The 23,831-nt window shown below is 40.1% G+C and overlaps 1 protein-coding gene across 1 annotated transcript in view; it reads right to left on the bottom strand.

Moving 5' to 3' along the window:
- The window catches only part of HEATR1 (HEAT repeat containing 1), a 275,600-nt gene extending 252,934 nt beyond the window's left edge, over positions 1-22,666 (bottom strand). The window contains 5 exon segments of the mRNA XM_030196518.1: positions 3,893-3,994; positions 7,152-7,293; positions 11,276-11,492; positions 20,162-20,372; positions 22,609-22,666. Coding sequence (XP_030052378.1) covers positions 3,893-3,994; positions 7,152-7,293; positions 11,276-11,492; positions 20,162-20,303 — 603 coding nt within the window. The 5' untranslated portion in view covers positions 20,304-20,372; positions 22,609-22,666.
- Positions 22,667-23,831: the final 1,165 nt, after the last annotated feature.

The following is a 23,831-nucleotide window of genomic DNA, read 5'->3' as shown; positions in this document are numbered from 1 at the left end:
AAAACAGGGGGAGCAGTTTCCTCTTTTTACTTAAAACTATCAAATCATCTTCTTTGTCTAGTAAGTTAACTTGATCTAGCTTCAAGCTCCCCACCTGTTTCTTTTTATTAATATCACAATTTCTTGTATATGCTTACATATACCAATTTTGTGCTTGTTCTAGTCCATTTTTTCCCTGTTTCCTTTTGTAACTCTTTTCATATGCTTCAAAGTTCCTAAGCAATTCATCACAAGAATTTACTGTCAATTTTCCATCAAATCCAAATCTCTTTTCCCATTTTCTCAAATATTTTACATTTTCTGGATGCAACTTATGCATAAATTTAGCATCACCGGTTAATGCTGTGCCATAATTAGCATGGCAGTTAGAACAACAGCACAATTACAAAATCCTAATTTACAACACAAATTTCCCATTTTGTCCGGACAATCAACAAAAATGCTCTTAATTTCCCCCTTCTCTGTTTTTTTTTCTTAAAAATTACACCACTGAGTTCCCCGAACTCTAGTCTAGACTGCTGTAAGGAAAATTCCCAGAATCTCGGGCTCCCTGAGCTTGATCCAGACTCCTATGAAGGAAGGTCCCCAGAACCCGGTCTGGACTCCTATTACAGCTTTAAAGCGTACACCGAGTTATTTATTCCAGTAGCCATCTTGCACAGGCTACTGTCTTAAATGAATCCCTGATTCATTTCCCACAAAACAAAACTGCCAACAAAACAAAAAACAGAACAAAAACCCACAGGCTTACCCAGAATCCTGTGAGCTGTCTCCGGTCTCAATTTGGATTGGAACCATCACCTTCCCGAGCCACAGAAAGATCAGCCTCTTTTTGCGGTATTGTCACCGGAGGACTTTCTGTAGGGACAGTCTCCGTCCGTGTGCACAGTTTCAATCTCGACCCTGTAGCTAGGGAAGGGTGTTGGTTTCCGGCGCGAAGGACCAAATGTTATGGAAAATTTCCTCTTACCAAAGAAGCTCGCAAAACTCTGGGTTCAAATATATAAAGATCTTTATTTTGTAAATCAATCCTGTATTCAGGGAGACTAAATGAACAAGGAAAACTCAGTCCACAGTCTTGTCATAATGATTAAAATGAAACCTTAAATAGCCAAAAATACTGTTATCACATGATCACCAGGCGTAGGTCTGGTTAACAAGCAACAAGGAAAAAGAAAAACATAATGAGAAAAAATATATATGATGATTCCCTTTTTCCTGTCTTTTCATCTGCCTTTTTAGATAAGGCCAGACTTCTCAGTTAATTAAAACATTCCTAACTCCTGAGGTAATTCTGGCCTACTCTTTACTAACAAGCTTAGTTAATTAGAAGCATGACATATATATGACCTTCCTTCTGAGTGATTATTATTCTGCAGTAAAGTCTGACACAGATCTATTTTTCTACAGCATGTAACTCTATAGCAAATTAAGGAAAATCAATATATATACATATAGAATGATCTTGATTTCCATTACACTTTCTACTACTACAAATCATTTCTATAGCGCTACTAGTCGTACGCAGCGCTTCAAAATTGAATTTCTGTTTCAAGATACATGAAATTTGACTGGGATTGACACCATATTCTTTAGCAATAGATGCTTGACTTTGTTTGTTTTCTAATTTTTTAAGAACTTCTATTCGTTCAGCCAGTGTTAAAGTCTTACAGTTCCGCCGCAACGACGACTCCAGTGTACACTAACAAAATTATTTCGCTTATTCTGCCTGTGGCAGTTAAAGGGGAGGTAAATTTGAAATCTCGTTGGTTGTCACGCGCCAATCGGCTTCCATATTCCGTGCGCATGCTTATACGGAGTCTTTCCTGCAGAGGAGCGGTCTTAAACCATGCATATAAGCGAATCTTGCACTTATCAGTGGTGTGCTAAACCGAAGTTTATCCCCATAGAAATTGATGGCGCCAAAAACGGGACCAAAGTACGGCATGCAGTTAAACAGAGCATGTGCTTATCCGACGTGCACTTAAATGGAGTGCACTGTATATATATACACCATGCCTTAAATGTAGGTTGTGTACCTTCTGAAAATGAAACCTTATAAGTATCTTACTGAAGAACAGAGAAAAAAATAAACCATTTGTGGAAAACCAAAATATAAAATCAATGTTCCCTGACCAGCAGCTTGCCCTGGTGAGCCCACAGCCAGTCAGGTTTTTAGGGTAGTCACAATGAATGTGCATGAAATAAACTGGAGAGTGAGTATGTGCAAATGTTTGACAATTTATCTCAACAAGACAAAAATTTGGGAAGCCAGGACTGTGGAGTCAGTACACCAAACATTCAACTCTGACTCCTCTATTTTTCTACTGTCTTCCAACTCCTACTGATATTAGGCTTTAAATTTTTTGTTCTTGGATCTAAAGTACTTATATAACTTTAGATACAGGACAAGGATATGTATATATATAAGTATAAAATGATAAATGACATCTAGAACAGGAGCAGAAGCTGCTGGCTCGGCTCCTTCGGCTCCTCACCACATAAACCACATATCCTGCATATTTTTCTTGCAAAAAATGAATAGTAAAGTTTCTTTCCTTCATGCTGAGTGGAGAAGGTTTTGAGGATTTTGCTTTTGCAATGGTGTCAAGATTAACTTGCAGGGCTCCAGAGAAGTCAGGAGGAGCTGAAGCCAAGACAGCAGCTTGATCCTTTGGTTGTTCTGAATGGTCTAAGGAGATTGTGTCAGAAGAGTGGGATGCAGTGGAAGCTGCTCTGGATGCCAAACTACAGCAACTACATGACAGAATCAAGGCTGCTCAAGAACATTTGGATATTATGGATAGAGTTTGATGCGAAGCAACATCACATGGGAGCACTGGAAGCTGGGGCTCAGAGTGCATCACGTGATATGGATCAGCTTCGCCTCAGTAGATGGACACAAGATGGACAATATGGAGGGCAGAGCCCACTGCAGTAACCTGTGCCTGTGGGCATTTGAGTCCTTGAAGGATGAAGATTCGGTGAAAGCCCTAGAGACTTGGCTACCCCAATCTTTGCACTTGGATGGCTGTGTTTTGTGTTTAGCATCTGACATACAAGAGAGCTATCCGGCAAGCCTTGTGTGGTGGTCCAATGTTTGGATTATGATAATCGTAAAGTCTTCTGTTTCCAGGATTATACTACTAAAGTGCGCGCTTAGCAAAAAGCTTTTGCTCCCCTATGAACTGAACTTTATGTTCGGAAGATTTTGTGCATCTTACCTTACCCAGCGCAACTTCGGATTCTGTATGATGGTCAAACCCATTTTTTTCACCTCTGAGGTGGCAGCGAAAACTTTTATTCCAGCTCTCCCACCCAGTGTGGGAACTTAGATAGCTTTTTCTGCAAGTAGTTTTCATTGGTTTGGACCATTTGTTCTTTGCTTTCTTTGGTGTATTTTGCCAGAGCACCTTAGGACTTCTATACTGGATTTTACTCATGTTTCTTGTATAAGCTTGTTTAGTTTGATCAGGATATATGGATCAATATTTTGTTTTTTTACAATTACCTGGGGATAGTCATGGTAAGGTGGGGGTGGGGCAGGCGGGTGTTCATGTGTCAGAACCCATGGGATAGTATTTTTCTTGGGTTTGAGTAGGGGTTAGGTTTGGGATTGGGAAGGGGGAAGGGGCCATGAGGGATGGAAAGATCGGGAAAAACAACATAAATCTGGGATGACTGAAAAACACTTTTTTGTGTATGGTTTTCACTGATTTTGGTTGTATATACTTGTTTTCTTGATTGCTGAATTTGTCATCAATAAAAACAGATTTAAAATAATATATACATTTTATTAATTATTAATTTTGAAGCTGGAATCAGAGTTGGTATATTTTTACCGACTCCAACGCCACCACCCTGTGGGAAGCTAAAGAAATGTGTTACCAACCTTCACAGCCTTTGTCACTAGAGTGCAGATGAAGTCCAGGAACCCCAGGTCTTTGTAGCAGTGCGTAACTAAAGTACCACGGGCCAAGGGAACACCAGGTTTCTGTGCAAGGGAACAATTATACAATCAGGCTGACAAAGCTGGAACCAAGGCGACTGAAAACTAAACAAGCATCCAAAATGTAAAATCTTGACATAAGATGTGCTATTCTGGATCACACCAAAGGTCCACCAAGTTTCACATCCTGTCTCTACCAGTGGCCAATTCAAGCCACCAAGAAGAATCCCAAAGTGTAGATCTATGCCTTTCTACTCATTCCCTGGGATAAGCATTGGCTTTCACAAATCTACCTAATTATTGTTAATGGACTTTACCACCTAGAATTTTCCAAATCCCTTTTAAGTCCAGTAATGCTAAATACCTGAACCATATCTTCTGGCAAAAATTTCACAACTTGACTATGCATTGCATGAAAAAAATATTTTCTCCAATGTATTTTAACCCTGCTATTAATTTCATTGAATGTCCCCTAGGCCACAATTTGAAAGGTTAAACATTAGTTCCCCATTATAGGACTTGACAAATCCAGGGCAACAGGTCATCATGGCACCTAGAAATTACACCCTCAGTGCCTAGGATTTCACTCCTCTCAATACTGTTTGTTTTGCAGAGCTGCCTCAAGAACAGTTCATCTTCCATATTTGCACCACTTGAGCTGCGTGGAACAGGAAGCTTGGACTGGTCTTGCAGTTTCAAGTCCCACCTCTACCATATCCCTTCTCAGCTCTCTCTTCTTCAAACTGAAGAGCCCTAACCTATTTAGCCTTTCTTTGTAGGGGAGTTATTTCACCATATTTCATTTGCTTGCTCTTCCTCTGTACCTTTTCTGATTCCGCTATATCTTTTTTGAGATGCAAAACCAGAGCTTTACACAGTACCCTATTATTTTAGTCAAGCATTCCCAAGTTAATTTTTCATTCTCCTTAGGCCCCATGGCTATCAAGTGTTGTCCTGATCTTGCATGCTTATACGTACCTTTACTGATTCAGTATATTTTTATGATGAACCTATAAGTATATATTATTTTTACTTAGGCCTCCTTCCCCCCTTTCCTTTTCCTATGACATTTTATTGTAAATCACTTTAATGTACGTTTGATTAAGCGCACGTCAGATAAATGCATATTCCAGTTACCTGCATAATCATGCGGGAAAGAAAAGAGCAGGGAGCCAGCACCCTCCCTCATTGGCTCCCAGCTTCCTGATGCACAACTGCTGCATGGCACAACGGTTGTACAACACGAAGCTATGAGCCAATAAGGGAGGGGGGGACAGTCCTGGCTCCCTCCTCACTCTCCCTCATTGGCTCCCAGCGTGTGATATCAGGCCATAGATGGAACAACCAAGCTGACTCAGAAGTCAAAGGAAGCAATGTTTTATTCAAAACCCGACACAGCCCGTGTTTTGGCTATCGACTGCATCAGGGGTCTGTCACACAAACACAATACGTGATGCAGGCGATATCACACAAACACAATACGTGATGCGGGCAACAGCTGAAACACAGGCCATTTCGGGTTTTGAATAAAACATTGCTTCCTTTGACTTCCGAGTCTGCCTGGTAGTTCCACTCTTTTTACCTGATAATAATTTGTGGTGTTATTCCCTCTGACTTATCTGCTCCCCAGTGTGTGATGTACAGCTACCTGGGTCATGCAGCATTTGTACTAGAGAATGACACGGGAGCGGGTGAATTCCTTTACCGTTTTCATCTCCACCACCTCCCACGGGAGGTAAAATATTCTTTCTACTAATTTGACATGCTTTTACAAAACCTGCCGATATATCTTCCTTAGGATATCATCTGTTGGTAGAAAGTTCTGCTAAAGCCGTGTGATTGCTGATGGAATTCTTCTAGCTCAGAACATATGTGTTTTAACCTTAAAATTGACAAAGGGGGAGGTTTTTCTTGAGATTCCTATTATGAAAATTATCACAGTGGAGAAACACGTTACGGTCTGTAGGTTTCTTATAAATAGTTGTGGTGAAACCAGAGGGTGTCTTGGTAATAGAAAGGTCTAAACATGAGATGGTGTTAGGATCCCATTGAATCTTAAATTGGAGGTTAGAATCACATCGATTTAGCCAAAGAAAGAAGCTGTTGAGAGTTACATCATCGCCTGCCATAGTACGAAAACATCAATATATCTTTTATAGATCTTGATATAACGGATACATGGACGGTCTGTAAGGAATCTGGATTCAAAGTCAGCAACGTAAAGATTGGCTAAATCAGGTACATAAAAATCATGCAGACACATTTATTTTCAACCATCTACATTTTTGCTCTCATTTGTTAATTCATTCATTCACTCATTCATCCTTTCATTTCATTTCCCCATATATACAATCATCACCTGGTTTAATAATATACTATATAACTTACCAACATTTGTTTTCATGCTTTTATGATTTCTAATTTAACATTCTGACATGATACTTATACTTATTGATAAATGTATATTTTATCATGGTATTACCATTTATAGATAGGTTTCACTATGACCTTCTTGCATCATTTTATGTACCAATATGTTTATCTGGAGGTATATGTTCAATCATGTCCTCTTTGGATTATTATTTTTATTAACTTATATTTTTACTTACATGTATATTTTCATCAAATCTGTATATTTAGATACACAATCAATATATTGTTTATTTTATCTAACTGTATTCATTTTACAATTTTTTTACATAATTTTATATCTTTATGTTTTAATTCTATTTATGTTTAATGTTCTGTAGACCCCTGAGGCAGGCACTTGGTGCCGAAACACGGTGCCGTGTCAAGCCTTGTATGCAACAACAATACTATTGATGATCGTCCGGTGTCCCTGGTCTTTCTCAAGCCTTCTCCAACTTCCCAATATCATTAGCAGAAAAATATGTGCCACAGGTGTGATAAAAAGGAATTTCCATGCATGCCTGGATAGGTTGCCTATATGTGTTAGATCTTAACTCCAGACAGCAACTCTCCTTGGCATAATGCAAGTTCTATAGCAAGCAAGACCAGTAAATTTGAAAGACTGAGATCATCATATACCCTGGCTTAGGAGTGAGATGCCAAGCTAACCCACTTTGAGGAACTGCCCAGTTAAAACAAACACAGATACTTACTTACACACCCAAAACAGTGAGCAACCAGAACCCCCTCCCCCCTTAATCCTTCTGTATTCTTTAAAGTGCCCCTAATGTACCTGAATAGGCTCCAACCAGTTCCATTTGTGAGTAGGATCTTTAATTTTCAGGAGCTGGATAACTCTTACAAATACTCTTGTCTCATGGTATGGCAAGACGCATCCAACAAAACTATCTTGATTGTACAAGTGGATGTGAAACCTACCAAAACAAAGATTAAAAAACAACAGAATACAATTAAATAGTATTCAACAGATCACACAACGAACTTCCAAGCACACCTTGATATGCTGCCTATATATATTTACTACTAGTGTTCACTTTGGAACAATGCGAGCGCTAGCAGGAAATTTGAGTCAGTGAGATTGTATACCCTGAGAATTAAGGGCGAGATTCATTCTTGCCACAGTATTCACAAAACTAATCTATTTGGAGATGATGATGCCATAGAGAAGATTATGTGGTGGCAGCAATCATGCTTGGACACAATACCTTTTACTCTCTGTATCCTGAAGATTGTGACTCTCTGTAATGAAAGCTAATATTTCATCTGACTTTATGAGACAAAGAGGCTTAATTTTAATAGAAATTTGACACAGAGTAGATCCTCAGTGAAAAAAATAAACCCTCATACACTGACAAGCACCTATGTTTTGAGTGTAGTGTAGAGTCACTATACTCTTGCGCATTGATTGTGAGCCAATCTTTGTTTCCCTTATGTTTGAAACCTTCTTTCCTCCAGATTCCAACATACAGGCTCTCATGGACAGCCAGGGCCAAATTAAGGAAGGGGTCTTTAACCTCCTGGATACAATTAGGACAATGCACCCTGAAATATTTTTTATCATTTTTTTCCCGGATGTAGATGCAACATTCTTTACATTCCAACAAACTTTTTTTTTCTTAAGACCTCCACATGAATTGGAAACCTTTACCTGAATGTTCAATCTATAAATTGGCAAAGATTTAAGCACCCCAATGTCATGCACTTAGCCCAATTCTATAACGGAATCTGGGCACCAAGATTCTGTTAGGAATTTGACTGTAAGACGGCACTGGTGCTCCTGAAGTTAGACACCAACAGTTATGCCAAGCCAGTGGCAGTCATAACTGTTGGAGCCTATGTGCCCTGCAGCAACTTAATATTATTTTACAGTGCAACACAGGTTGTATAATGTTCACATGTGGTATATGCTTTGTTAAAATTTTCAACAGAAAACAAAGTTAGAAAGAAATTTAACACAGACATTAAAAAAGTACAACTTAGCATGCAATGCCCCATACTATTTAGTAAGAAAGCAGTAAGACCATGATTAACCTAGTACGTTCAATAACCTCTGTCTTTGTGAAAGAAAAATAACTTGAAAACTAACGCCCTTACAGACAAAGAAACAGGCAAAGAGAAAAGAGACTACTCAGGGCTGTGGAAAAAAAAAGATGCCAGGTCATCCAAGCACTTACAATTTGGCATCTGACATCAGAATGAGAAGAAATGCCACCAATGGAGCCCAGGCTGCTCCCTGTCATATAGGAGAGAGACTAGACAGCAGAGAAGGAGTTGAAAGTTGAAGTGAAGGAAAAGAGCAGAATGGGCCTAGAGAAGCCAGGGGGGCAGAGGCAGAGGGGACAAAAAAGAAGATAAAAGTTGCCAAGTCACAAGAAAAAAAAAATAAAACAAAAGAAACAAAAGCACACAAAACAATCCTGTTCAAACTTCTTACACTTACTTTCAGGACTTTCTGGCTAGGTCTTCCATGTTATCTTTCAGCTCTTACCATTCCTTTACTTTACTGGATTTATACCCCAGTTGAAGACTCAGTTCTGTTTGGCTTACATTAAGTTAATCAGATATACAAGCTATTCAGATTTACAGATGACAGGTATACAATTCAGAAAATCCAATACATGTGAGGGGTGCATGAAAAGGGAGAAGGGAGATAAATGGACAAGTTAGAATATCTAGGGGGGTAGTGCGACCATATGATCTGGCTATAGCTTGTTGTGTTATCTGTTCTTGATGCTCGGTTGCATTGAGCTTAAGGAATTTCTTATATAAGTATGTTTTTAATTTTGTGCGAAAGCTTGCATAGGTGGTGTCGTGTCTTGTGTCCTTGGCCAATGTATTCCACCATCTGGCCGCGTTGAAAGGGAAGTTTGCAGTGTAGGCTGATTTGTAAACCACCCCTTTGCTGCTGGGAAGATGTATGATAAGGTAGTCTCTCAATTGGTTGGTTGCAGTAGTTCAATTAGTGACATCATGTAGTTTGGTGCAGTGCCGTATAAAACCTGGTAAACGAGAGTGCAAATTTTGAAGATTACTCTTGTTCTTATTGGTAGTCATGTGGTCGTATTTGGAAGCACAACCGATCAGTTTTGCTGAGGTCTGTAGTTGGATACTACATCTCACGTTATCTTGTTCTGGATGGGGGTTAGGATGATGCCACCTTTCTCCTTTGGGAATTGACCCTGGTTGAGTATGTAAGTGATGCATTTCGTTTGGAAACATATAAATGCATCAGTGGCATTCTTTAGCAGGAAATTCGGTCAATTATCTAGTAGGCATTGTGATTTAGCATATTTCTTCATAAGATTTTTAACCATGTCGGTGGAGGGAGGTGTGAAAGTTGACCATGTTCTATCTGCTGGTATGGGTCCTCCGTTTCCCTTGTCATGTCCAAGTATCTACCTATAAGGTTCATGGGGTTGGGGAGACCTCTTTTGATGTTGAATATTTTCTATTTGAAGTAGATGGCCAGTTCTTGGGCTAAGGGAGATTGTCTTATCTGCTGTCAGATCCTTTGTGTCTAGCAGACCATTTATAAGCCCAAAATGTTTTTTTTAATAGTTTGGTTGCTGACCCCCCCCCCCCCCCCATCTTGTTTTCATAGTACTTAACTTTGGCTTTCTTGATTTCAGATTTATATTTTTGAATCATTTTGCATTATTGTGCTTTGCTTTTAACGGATTTGTGGCAAATCCATTTCTATTCAAGTCTTACATAAGTACATAAGCGTTACCATACTGGGACAGACGGAAAGTCAATCAAGTCCAGTATCCTGTTTCCAACAGTGGCCAATCCAGGTCCAAGTACCTGGCAAGATCCCATTCACCCCGACTGGCACAAGCATAGCATGTGTCCCAAGCAGTGAGTTAGGATCCCTCACCTGTACCAAACAGAACTTGCAGCCCTCCAAGTGGTTCCAAGTCAACCTAGTCTGACTTACCATTGACAGCTGGTTCCCCAAGCTCACAGTCTCCAAAAGTCTTACCCAAAATGAGATAGAAACAGGACTGATACTCTGTCCCACGCTTTCCAATAGACCTCTTTCCTTCTCCTTTTTTTTCTTTTTTAAATAAAGGTTATTATGCTGGAAAAGGAAATCTCCACAGAAAACAGAAGAGAGGTGAAAAGAGGGAAGAAGTAAATTTGTGGGGCACCAGAGACAGGGATCTGAAGACCTTCAGCTATAACTTTACATACTCAAGCCACCTCCAAAGCTTATATGAGGGACACTTCACCAACTGGACCAAGAGCAAAAAACTCAGAAACAATAGCTGAAAAGTGTGCCCATCCACTAGAAAATACTGAGGAGCTGGCCTGGATGCCAATGGTGATAGGTCTCAGTTCAGTTTTCAGTTCTCTATCTCCACTGCTGGTTGATGGACACAACTATCCCACACATTCTGGAACAGTGGGAAGCTAAGTAATAGAATCACAGTTTAATATCACGGCTCAGGGTCTGCATATCTCTGTGATCCTCATCGTCCTCACTAGTGGAGCCGAAATTGTCGAAGGGCTTCCTTTATGTCGTTCAATTTCGACTTCTGCATCAACTAAGTAAGTAGTCTCACAATCAAACAGGGCAGATGTAATAGGATTAAAGCAAAATAATCAGGCTAGGGCAAGGAACTCAGTTTCAGACATCCATGTAGGAGGCTAGCATCACTTCCTCCTCCAACTGCATATCTTTCCGAGTCCTCATTTTATTTATTTATTCATTCTTATATCCCACAATTATCCAAAAATAAGTTTCGGTTCAATGTGGCTTACAATCTGTTCATATGGTTTCTAATAATTTAATTCCTTATTTAATGTACCATTCTTGGCTTTCATTTAATTACTTAAAATAAATACAACATGAATTTTTTAAGACCCCACTAAGCATGCAGTTTACCGGCCTACCTGTAAATCAGCCACTCCAGGCACTTCTGTGCAGGCTTCAACATGAAGTAAGGGGAGAGGCGCGTGAGGAAGAGAGCAATATTCTCATCCAGTTGTTGGTTTGCCACTTTGGTTTGCACGCTGCGCTCCAGGCTTTTGGATGCTTGGCTGAAGAGTGTACCCTGAAAGGCCTCGAAAGATGGTTCGATGCCCATAAGCTCCTCCAGGCCAGTACATCCTGTAGAGAGCAAAAGAGAAAATGCATGAGCATTGCTTTGTCCATCGAATGAGACATTACAACTCCTGCTTAAAACAGACCCTTTAAACATGTTAATGCCAAGCAGAAAAAAAAAGAGTATATCTCACGCTCATGTATGATCCGCTTTTGCTGGTATTGTAAGTTCAGGTAGCTGCTCTGGTTCTGCATAAAGCTAGATTCTTTGCAGGTTTTCAGACATTTTCATGGACAAACATAAGAATTCTCCAAAGATGACAATGTGCTTGTCCTTCACAGATACCAGAAAATTAGAGGGGTGTGTGTGAGTGTAGCAGGATTACACTGTGCCATGGACGTGTAGCAGGGATTTAGTGGTTAGCAGCAGCAGGTTAACAATTAGACCTGCTCCAGTTCAATATTCCATTTATCCCACTGATATTCTTTGTGACTGAGAGAGTCACTTCACCTTCCACTGTCTCAGTTACGGCTTGAAGGGATACATCATGTACCAGAAGCCTCCTACTCTCAAGGAAATGTTTACTATGAGAGAGAATGAATGTGGTAAGATATGCGGAGCGTTATGTGGACAGTCTTAAGTTAGACACTATTGTACAGATTCATGCACATTTGGAATAAGTATTTTTTTTTTTACATTCGTTCACTTAGTTACATGTAAGCAAGCACACATAAAATGTTTCTGTGGATGGTTTCTTGTTAGACATTGTTATGCAGATTACGACACTTTCAGAATGAGGATACATATTTGCTCACTTATTTTAGTTTTCACTTTTCTTGTCACATCTATCTATGCACTTTTGTCACTTAAATTTGGCTAGAATAGTATTTATGGCAACTTCACCGATTATAACGTTTTTCTTACATGTTTTGTTGATTGATACTATCCTTTCTACGCACTTTTATTTCTAATTCAGCCCTGTTTAGTGGCGATCTGCAAATCCCATTTAAAGGATACTGCATATTGTTGCAGTAAGCTAGGCAGTAATACTTTTAGTTTACAACCTTATTAGCATATTCCGGGGTTAAACCGGGTAGTAGTATCTCATGGTTGCATGTCATTTATGTTTTAAGGGTTATATGTCCATTTTTACATTTTAGATAGCCTGCTGTCTTGGTACATGTGGGTACCAATGACATAGGAAAATGTGGGAGAAATGTTCTGGAAGCCAAATTTAGGCTCTTAGGTAGAAAGCTCAAATCCAGAACCTCTAGGGTAGCATTTTCTGAAGTGCTCCCCATTCCACGCGCAGGGCTCAAGAGACAGGCAGAGCTCCGGAGTCTCAATATGTGCATGAGGTGATGGTGCAGGGAGGAGGGTTTTAGATTTGTAAGGAATTGGGTGATATTCTGGGGAAGGGGGAGACTATTCCAGAATGATGGGCTCCACCTTAACCAGAGTAGGACCAGGTTGCTGGCATCGGTATTTAAAAAGGAGATAGAGCAGCTTTTAAACTAGAACCTGGGGGAAGGCTGACAGTCGTTGAAAAGCGCATGGTTTGGAACAAGGTATCTTTCAAAGATATCACAAAACAGGGAAGATAGGGTATCCCGATAGCGAGGTTGCAATAGAGACCATAGTAGACCAGGAGGCATATTTTCAAAGCACTTAGCCTTACAAAGTTCCATAGGTTACTATGGAACTTTGTAAGGCTAAGTGCTTTGAAAATGAGCCCCTATGCGATTTAAATAAAAAAGCAGACAAAAGATAGCAAATTAACACTGTTAACTGCTGATCAAGATGTAAATAGGAACAGTTTGAAATGTCTATGTGCAACAGCCAGAAGCCTAAGAAATAAGATGGGAGAGTTAGAATATATTGCACTAAATTAAAAATTAGTTATAAAACGCATCTCTGAGATCTGGTGAAAGGAGGAAAACCAGGGTACAAATTATATCATAGTGATATAGGGTGAATCAAATTGGTGGAGGGCCTTGAATCAAATAGATTGAAAATGCTGCAGGAAACAAAACACATCATGGAATCCTTATGGATTGAAATGCCATGTGTAAAGGGGAAAAGGATAGTGGTAGGAGTGTACTACAGTCCACCTGGCCAGGATGAACAGACATGTAGAAATGTTATCAGAAAGTAGGGAGGCTAACTAATTGGGGAACACAATAATAACAGGTGATTTCAATTACCCCAATATTGATAGGGTAAATGTAACACTTTATACCTTTCAGGAAATCTAGACTGCCCCTATTTGACTGACTGTACATTTGTCCTTTAGATTGTAAGCTCCTTTGAGCAGGGACTGTCCTTCTATGTTAAATTGTACAGCGCTGCGTAACCCTAGTAGCGCTTTAGAAACGTCAAGTAGTAGTAGTAGTAACATCAGGGCATGCTAGGCAGGTAACATTGCTTGACAAAATCAAGGACTGCTTTATGGAACAGCTGGTACAGGAGCCAACAAGAGGAAGAAAAATTCTAGACCTAGTCCTTAGTGGAGAGCATGATCTGGTGCGGGAGACAATGGTGCTGGGGCCGCTTGATAACAGTGATCATAATATGATCAGATTTGATATCGGCTTTGGAGTAAGTACACACAGGAAATCCAATACATTAGCATTTAACTTTCAAAAAGAAGACTATGATAAAATTAGAAGAATAGTGAAAAAAACCCAAAAAAAAACCTAGAGGAGCAGCTGCGAAGGTCAAAACTTTACATCAGGCATGGATGCTGTTCAAACATACCATCCTGGAAACCCAGGCCAAATACATTACATGTATTAAAAAAGGAGGAAGGAAGACCAAACGACAGCCAGCATGGTTAAAAAGTGAGATGAAGGAACTTATTAGAACAAAGAAAATCCTTCAAAAAATGGAAGAAGGCTCCAACTGAAAATAATAATAAGAAACAGCATAAGGAATGGCAAGTCAAATGCAAAACACTGATAAGGAAGGCAAAGAGGGACTTTGAAAAAAAAAAAAAAAAGATTGCATTGAAGGCAAAAACACATAGTAAAAACTTTTTTAGGTATATTAAAAGCAAGAAGCCAGCAAAAGAAGCAGTTAGATGACCAAGGGGCAAAAGGGGCGCTCAGGGAAGACGTGGAAGGGCATAATTGAACGTCGCCGGTGAAATAGATCGCCGGCAATCTATTTTGGCGGCGGCGCAACAGCTGGCCGGAACCGTATTGTCGAAAAAGATGGCCGGCCATCTTTTTTTTCGATAATACGTAGCCCGGCCAAATGCCAGAGTTCGCCGGGTTTGAGATCACCAGTTTTGTTTTTCAGCGATAATGGAAAAAAATGCCGGCCATCTCAAACCCGGCGAAATCCAAGGCATTTGGTCATGGGAGGAGCCAGCATTTGTAGTGCACTGGTCCCCCTGACATGCCAGGACACCAACCGGGCACCCTAAGGGGCACTTCTAAAAATGTTTAAAAAAATACACAAATAGCTCCCAGGTGCATAGCTCCCTTACCTTGGGTGCTCAGCCCCCCAAATCCCTCCCAAACCCACTCCCCACAACTCTACACCATTACCATAGCCCTTATGGGTGAAGGGGGGCACCTACATGTGGGTACAGTGGGTTTTGGGGGGGGGTCTGGAGGGCTCAACACTTAGCACCACAAGTGTAACAGGTGGGGTGGGGGGGGGGGGGGGGAGGACCTGGGTCTGCCTGCCTGAAGTGCACTGCACCCATTACAAACTGCTCCAGGGACTTGCATACTGCTGTCAGGGAGCTGGGTATGACATTTGAGGCTAGAATACAGGCTGGTAAAAAAAGGTTTTTATTTTTTTTAGTGTGGGAGGGGGTTTGTGACCACTGGGGGACTACGGGGAGGTCATCCCCCATTCCCTCCGGTGGTCATCTGGTCAGTTGGGGGACCTTTTTGAGGCTTGGTCGTGAAAATAAAAGGACCAAGTAAACCCGGCGAAATACTGCTTAACGCCGCTTTTCTTTTCCATTATCCGCGAAAGCCGGCCATCTGGTAGCCACGCCCATGTCCCGCCTTCGCTACGCCGCGTAGCAAATCATCTGGACCGGATAGTATTCATCCCAGAGTACTGACAGAACTGAAAATTGAACTTGCAGAAGTATTGCTAGTAATATGTAATTTATCTTAAAAATCAAGCATGGTACCGGAAGACTGGAGGGTGGCCAATGTAACGCCGATTTTTAAAAAAGGTTCCTAAAAGAAAAGTCCATAAGTCATTATTAAAATGGACTTGGCAAGATCCCAAAACAGTACAATACATTTTATGCTGCTTATAAGCAGTGGATTTTCCTAAAGTCCATCTTAATAATGGCTTATGGACTTTTCTTTTAGGAAGTTATCCAAACCTTTTTTTAAACCTAAGCTTACTGTTTTTACCACAATATCTGACAACGAATCCAAAGTTTAATTACATGTTGAGTGAAGAAATATTTTCTCTGATTTGTTTTAAATTTACTACTTTGTAGCTTCATTACGAGCCCCCTAGTCCAAGTATTTTTGGAAACAGTAAACAAGCGATTCACGTTTACCCGTTCCACTCCACTTATTATTTTATGGACCTCTTTCATATCTCCCCTCAGCCTTCTTTTCTCCAAGCTGAAGAGCCCTAGCCGTTTCAGCCTTTCCTCATAGGGAAGTCATCTTATCCCCTTTATCATTTTCACCGACCTTCTCTGTACCTTTTTTAATTCCACTATATATTTTTTCAGATACGGTTACCAGAACTGCACACAGTATTTGAGGTGTGAACGCACCATGGAACGATACAAATGCATTATAACATCCTCATTTTTGTTTTCCATTCCTTTCCTAATAATACCTAACATTCTAGAGCCTTTTTACTAGGCCACGGCAAAATGAAAACCAGCGCGTCCATTTTCGGCCTGAGACCTTACCGCCACCCACTGACTTAGTGATAAGTTCTCAAACGCTACCTGGGTGGTAGGTATGCAGCGTGCGCCCACTGACATTTACTGCCAGGGAAGCACCACGTAGTAGAAAATAGAAAATATTTTCTATCGCGTGTTTTCGGCAACCGCCAAATTCATAATTACCACCCAGGGTATGCAGTAGCCAGGCGGTAATGCCGATTTGACGCACAACCTTATAAAAGGGCCCCTCTATTTGCTTTCTTAGCCACCGTCGCAGACAGCAAAGGGTTTCAACGTATCATCAACGATGACACCTAGATCCTTTTCCTGGTCAGTGATTCCTAATGTGGAATCATGTGCATCATGTAATTATAGTCCGGTTTCCTCTTTCCCACATGCATCACTTTGCACTTGTTCACATTAAATCTAGAACCAATTGGATGCCCAGTCTCATAAGGTCCTCTTGTAATCTTTCACAATCCTCTTGCGATTTAACAACTTAGAATAATTTTGTGTCATCAGCAAATTTAATTACCTCACTAGTTACTCCCATCTCCAGATCATTTATAAATATGTTAAAAAGCAGCGGTCCCAACACAGACCCCTGGGGAAGCCCACTATCTACCCTTCGCCATTGAGTAAACTGACCATTTAACCCTACTCTCTGTTTTCTATCTTTTAATCAGTTTTTAATCTACAATAGAACACTTACTCCTATCCCATGACTTTCCAATTTCCTTTCATGAGGTTCTTTGTCAAATGCCTTTTGAAAATCCAGATACACAATATCAACCAGCTTACCTTTATCAACATGTTTGTTCACCCCCTCAAAGAAATGTAGTAGATTGGTGAGGCAAGACTTCCCTTCACTAAATCCACGTTGGTTTTGTCTCATTAATCCATACTTTTGAATATGCTCTGTAGTTTTGTTCTTTATAGTCTTTACCATTTTGCCCGGCACCAGCGTCAGGTTTACCGGTCTATAATTACCCGGATCACCTCTGGAACCTTTTTTAAAAATCGGTGTTACATTGGCCACCCATCAATCTTCTGGTATCATGCTATCTGAAATAGGAAGGGTGTAGTCTGGGGTGTTTATAGTGGTGGGTTTGTTCGTGTTATATTGTGATGAGAGGATGAGATGTTTTTTCTGCGTTAAGTTTTAATTGAAATGCATCTGCCTATGAATTCATGATTTGGAGGCTGTGTTTTATTTCATTTGTGATCTCTGTTAGATCATGTTTGAACGGGATGTAGATTGTGACATCGTCTGCGTAGATGTAAGGATTAAGGCCTTGGTTGGATAGCGATTGGCTAGAGGTGTCATCATTAGGTTGAAGAGGGTCTGTGAAAGCGGTGATCCTTGGAGTACTCCGCATTCTGGTTTCCATGGTGATGATGTATTCGAATTTGATATCACTTTGTATGTTCTTGCGGTTAGGAAGCCTTTGATCCAACTAAGTACGCTTCCTCCAATCCCGAAGTATTCTAGGATGTTTAATAGTATTTTATGGTTTACCATGTCGAACACGCTGGACATGTCGAATTGTAAGAGAAGTACACTATTGCCAGTTGCAATTGCATGTTTGAATTTGGTTAGGAGAGTGATTAGTACTGTTTTGGTGCTGTGGTTGGATCGAAATCCTGAAAATTCTTGGAGTTACAATTGACCGAAATCTCACACTAAAAAGCCATGCGAAAAATACAACAAAGAAAATGTTCCATTCAATGTGGAAACTCAAAAGAGTAAAATCTTTCTTCCCAAGGAAAATATTCCGCAGCCTGGTACAATCAATGGTGCTAAGCCACCTAGATTACTGCAATGCAATCTATGCCAGATGCAAATCATTAAGGAACTCCAAACTGCCTAAAACACAGCAGCCAGACTCATATTTGGAAAAACGAAATACGAAAGCGCCAAACACTTAAGAGAAAAACTACACCGGCTCCCACTTAAAGAACGCATTGCGTTCAAAATCTGCACCATGGTTCATAAAATCATTCACGGCGAGGCCCCGGTCTACATGTCAGACCTCATAGACTTACCAACCAGGAACATAAAAAGGTCAGCACACACATTCCTGAATCTACACTACCCCCAGCTGCAAAGGACTAAAATATAAATCAACATATGCATCCAGCTTCTCCTATATAAACACGCAACTATGGAATGCACTACCAAACGCCATAAAAACAATGCACCAACTAACAAACTTCCGAAAATCACTAAAAACCAACCTGTTCAATAAGGCACACCATAATGATCCATCCTAAATACCAGACAACGAAACTATACCAGAACTGGAAAAAACCGAACTCTCTATACTTGACTGCTTCATTTACTTTATCACTAATGAACTCTTAACGCAATACCACTTTATTTCTCATTCCGGAAATGAATTCTCTATACTTGACTGCTTAATTTACTCTGTCACTTATGAACTTTAATGCAATACCACTTTGTATTTCTCATTCCGGAAATGGCGATCGCCATTACGGAATAATGTAAGCCACATTGAGACTGCAAATAGGTGGGAAAATGTGGGATACAAATGCAACAAATAAATAAATATATACCTACAAAAAATTAACACGGGAGCACCTACTGCCTATTTAAGAGACACTAAGGGCTCCAGTGATTACCTTGCATTATCCAGTTAGCAAGCGTTAATCGGAATGCAGTAACTGGATAATGCTTCCATGCCCATTCTCCCCCTTGAGAGGCCCCCTCAAAAAACATTTTCAAAAAATAGCTCACAACCAGTTTAATATGCACTAACAGACAAAATACCGCAAAACACTAACCCGTTTTGAAGTAAGCCTTTCTTACATGCTAAACATGCGTTAGGGCTTAACAACCTTCTATAACTACCCTAACAACTCTCTTCCTTCTTCCCTCCTCCCTCCCTAATCGCTACACATTACTAACTGTATCTGATATTCTGTTCTGATATGACAATGTTATCAAATCTATGTAAGCCACATTGAGCCTGCAAATAGGTGGGGGAATGTGGGATACAAATGCAACAAATAATAATAATAATAATAAAAAGGCCACTTAGTTTGTAAGTTTACTATCCACACCGGAAACTAGACTGCAACAACTTATTTTCCTCTATTTTTTGTGGGATATGAAGCCTAGAAATCTTTGCCCTGAATACAGCTGCTTCTCCCTTTAAAGAAAAAAACGAAAGCCTATTTTTGTACTACACAAAGACCAAAAGAAATACTGTTTTTCAACCCCTCTTGGAGTTTACCTGCTAATGTATTTTCAAATTTAGATCCATTAAGTATTGTTTATTTCTTTATACCTTCTCAAATTGTTTTTTTATGGTTACAAAAAGACTGGAGGCCCCCTCCACTTCCACTCTGTCTTAAGATGTTTGTGCTGTATTGCCTTTTTCTTAGATTTGTACCTTTGGATTTCTCATTGTGGACTTCAGTGATACAACAAGAAAAAAGTTCTCCTTTTCCATTTATTTTGTTTTATTTTTCTTTTGTATTCCTTTATTGTACACCTTTCTTTACAAGCACTCCTTTTGGTTGGATATGTATACTTAAAAACTTATATAAAAATATAAAGAAAAATAACCCTTCTGAAGTCCAGTCAGCTCTCATATGGTTACATGAGTGCCTAAAACCAAAAGCCCCCAAGCACACCATCTGATTATATTGATAACACTATTCTGATCTGCATAATGTTTCAAATTAATTCTGGGCTTTAACCAGTACAGTCCAACAGGAACAGATGTCAAATAGACTCACCACAGCACTGTCTTATCAATAGGGACTTCAAGAACTAGAGGAACAAATCAACAAAAATAAAGTAACAATGGCATTCAAAGCCACACTTACCAATAGCAAAGAAAGTATCTCTGTCAATATTTGCCGCCTCTTTACAGTCAAACAGGAGAGATGCGGCTTCCTTTCGAGCCAGGAAACTGGGGTCATTCTGAGGTAGGGCAAGACGCTTCAACTGATGTGCTAACGAAGTCATATTTAGGTATTCTTATACGAAGCAAAACAAAAATGCCTTATACAGAAATTGTGTCCATCCGTCTGTGACCTAGTATCATGAAACAAACCACCATAGAAAATTAGTAGAAAGTTCAGAATTAGAAGATTTCAATATTATTGTAAAAAAGCTGATTGGAAATGTTATTGGCTTCTTTTTCTACTGTATTTTATGCTTTTTATTTACGTGTTGTGTCAGTTTTCCATGATGGTACCCAACTTGGTACAATATGTATTATACATCACATCAAACAGACAAGTCACCTGCATTCATGGTATCTAAAATTATTAAATTTCATATTGTTTATGGTTTTGGAATGATACAATGCTGGGTGGTTCTGCACGAAGGAAATTTCAGCAGATATGGGAACCATGGTGGAGTGCTATGCCACAAAGGGCACGAAGTTGGATCTTAAATTGCTGATTATTTGAAGGGTTTTTTTTCCTGCTGACCCTTTCAGACTTGGATAAGAGCCCACCAAGTCTGAAGGTTCTTGTTTCTTTCGGGCGTGGGGGGTTGATTTTACTGCTTGATTTCTAATAAAAATCACATTTCAAAAAATATTTTCATATTGTTGAGGTTTTATTCCACATTCCAGCAGTTATACTGAACATTAAGTTGTTGAACATTTTTGTGGAAGTCAAAGCCTTGCATTATCCTCACTTCTCTTTCAGGCTGCCTTAACAACAGAAGAAATGTGCTGTCTGGGCAAGCCAAGGGTTCTACTTAGGTTACCTGTGGAAAAAGATATCTACAAAAATGCCACTCTTACAGTCATGAAGACACAGTGAAAGCAAACACTTTTTACTTAAAACCCAAAACAATCCTTTTATCTAAAAAAAAAAATTGTGATAATTACTATTAGAACAAATAGACTATATAGAGATAAAAAAAGAAGATTTATTGCAAAGAAAGATTTATTCATACTGCAAATCTCTGTTAATAATAAATGTATGTTCCCTTCCATTTCCCACATCCATGATGAATTATAAGCCACATAGAGCCCGCAAAGAGGTGGGATAATGTGGGATACAAATGCAATAAATAAATAAAAATTCTCCGAAGTGAACCACTTTGCCTCTTCCAAGAGCTATAAAGGAGCTCGCTTAATATTGTAATTGTATCTGATGACTCACACAAATGTTTCAAGAATTAATATGAATTTCTCTCACTGTACTTCATATGCATCACTCATAGCTACTCAATTAAAAGGGGGACACAATTTTAACCCTTTAAGGACTGCTGTAGCCCTATGTACTGCCCAATACTTTAAAAGTACACACAAGCTGTAATACATACTTCTTCCTCTGAGTTTGGATTTACATACACCTTTTCAGTAGTAGAACAAGGTGAGAGTTACAGTCAGGTAAAATAACTATTTCCCTATCCCCAGAAGACCTACATTTCAAGTTTGTACCTGAGGCAATGGAGGATTAACTAATTTTGCCCAAGGTCAAAAGGCATGTCAATGGGATTTTAACCTTGGCTTCCCTGGTTCTCAGACCACTGCTCTTACTAGGTTACTCTTCCACTATTAAACCTAGATTTTATATTTTAAATTATTTGAGCAGCTTCCTTGAATTCCTGGGTGCAGCCATATTTTGAATACTCACAAAAACACATGCAGGGACTGGAAATTTGTTCTATGCTAAGTATAGTATTATAAAGAGCATATCATGCACAACAAAATCATATTAAAACTAGTAAAGCATGCCCATTTCTGAGAGAAATGAAACGGGCGCTAGCAAGGTTGGCCCCCCTCCCTTCGATTGCTCCCTTTGCTGTCTTTCAAGATGTTTTTAACACGTAGTGTAATACCGCTATAAGTAGCATACAATGCTATGTGTATTAGTTGGATGTTTTACTGTTGTACCCAAGTAAAAACTGTATTCAGGCAATAAACAATTACACCGCCTTGGGTGTAACTGTTTATTGCCTGTATCCAGTTTATTTAGCAAGACGTTAAATAAATACTAATTTAAAAAGTCCTACATACCAACGCGTGATGAGAAAACCGTAGATGAGCTGGGCTCTGAAACAGTGCGCTTTGGAATAAAATTGGGCAAACTTTGCTTAACTGTTTCTACGATTTTGCTTACAGAACGCGCCGTGCCCCATCCCATACGAGGAGTTTTCTAAGAATATTCATTGCTCCATCTATGTTCAGGACATCGGAGGCCGGGAGTCCCTAACTCGGGGTCGCGCCTGGCTCAGAGGTAAAAAGTAGGGAGACCGATTTCCTCACCCTTTAGAAAGCGAACACATACCCTCACCTATTCCCCATTACCTTACTGCCAGTACCACGCTTCTCTTCTCGCACTGTTCTTATCTACTACATCATCACCACAGCCACAACGTGGTGTTGGCGCACGCGCACCTGCCGGAAAAGCATAGAAGTTAGCGCTGAGCTGCCGGCGAAAGAGAGACTGTGGTGAGCAGGGAGACTAGGAGCCAACGAGCGGCGTCCTCTTTCGTCCAGGAGGGCGCACTGCAGGTTGCAACCGACCCTCGGAGTAAACCGTATTCCCTTCAGCCCCGTCTACCCTACTACTTAACTCTGCTATGCTAAAGAGGCACGAGGGCGCTAGCCAGCATTTCTCGCGCAGGAGGGTTATTTAAAGCCATGAAGAAAGGAATGTCAGCGTCGTTGCAAAAGTATTACAGTTTCCTAGCTTGCATGTCCTTCGCTGAACTTTCAGGCTGCCCGCTTTCCCTGTGAGATGTTGCTAATTAAATATTACCTTAACATCACCTTTCCCAGAATGAGCCTATAAAAAAATGCAGACCTGTTTAAAACTGGAATTTGATTTCTGTGCGTGTCTGTGTGTGTTTCCCTATGTGGAAAAGTGGGCTGCTGGTTTTTTGAGAAGAGACTGACTGTAAATGTTAAGTAGTAGTAGTAGTAGTAGTAGTAGTAGTAGTATCGGGAGCATCTCTGGATCTGCCGATGCAGAGATTTAAGATAGAATACCGGAGATACTGGGCAGGGCCGCCGAGGGACTGGGATCTGGGTTTGGATCGTGGATAATTTGATGTACCGCCTTTCTAAAGTACAACCAAAACAGTTGTGCCCTTGGCCTGGATTGGCTGTTGTCGTGGACAGGATGCTGGGCTTGATGAACCCTTGGTCTTTTCCCAATGTTTTTTGTTACATTTGTACCGCATGCTTTCCTACTCATGTGTGGCTTACATATTGTAAACGGGTACTTATTTGTACCTGGGGCAATGGAGGGTTAAGTGACTTGCCCAGAGTCACAAGGAGCTGCCTGTGCCTGAAGTGGGAATTGAATTCAGTTCTTCAGGACCAAAGTCTACCACCCTAACCACTAGGCCACTCCTCCACTTATGTAGTTTACATAGAGATACATATAAACTGTTTTGGTTGTACTTCAGACAGGTGATATATTTATTTATTTGTAACGCTTATACCCCGCACTTTCCCACTCATTAGCAGGTTCAATGCAGCTTACATGGTACAACAGGTTTACAAAGTAACATAGAATGGATACA

This window comes from Microcaecilia unicolor, chromosome 3 (assembly GCF_901765095.1).
Source record: "Microcaecilia unicolor chromosome 3, aMicUni1.1, whole genome shotgun sequence".
Taxonomy (NCBI): Eukaryota; Metazoa; Chordata; class Amphibia; order Gymnophiona; family Siphonopidae; genus Microcaecilia; species Microcaecilia unicolor.
This window is presented reverse-complemented; position numbering and strand designations above follow the sequence as displayed.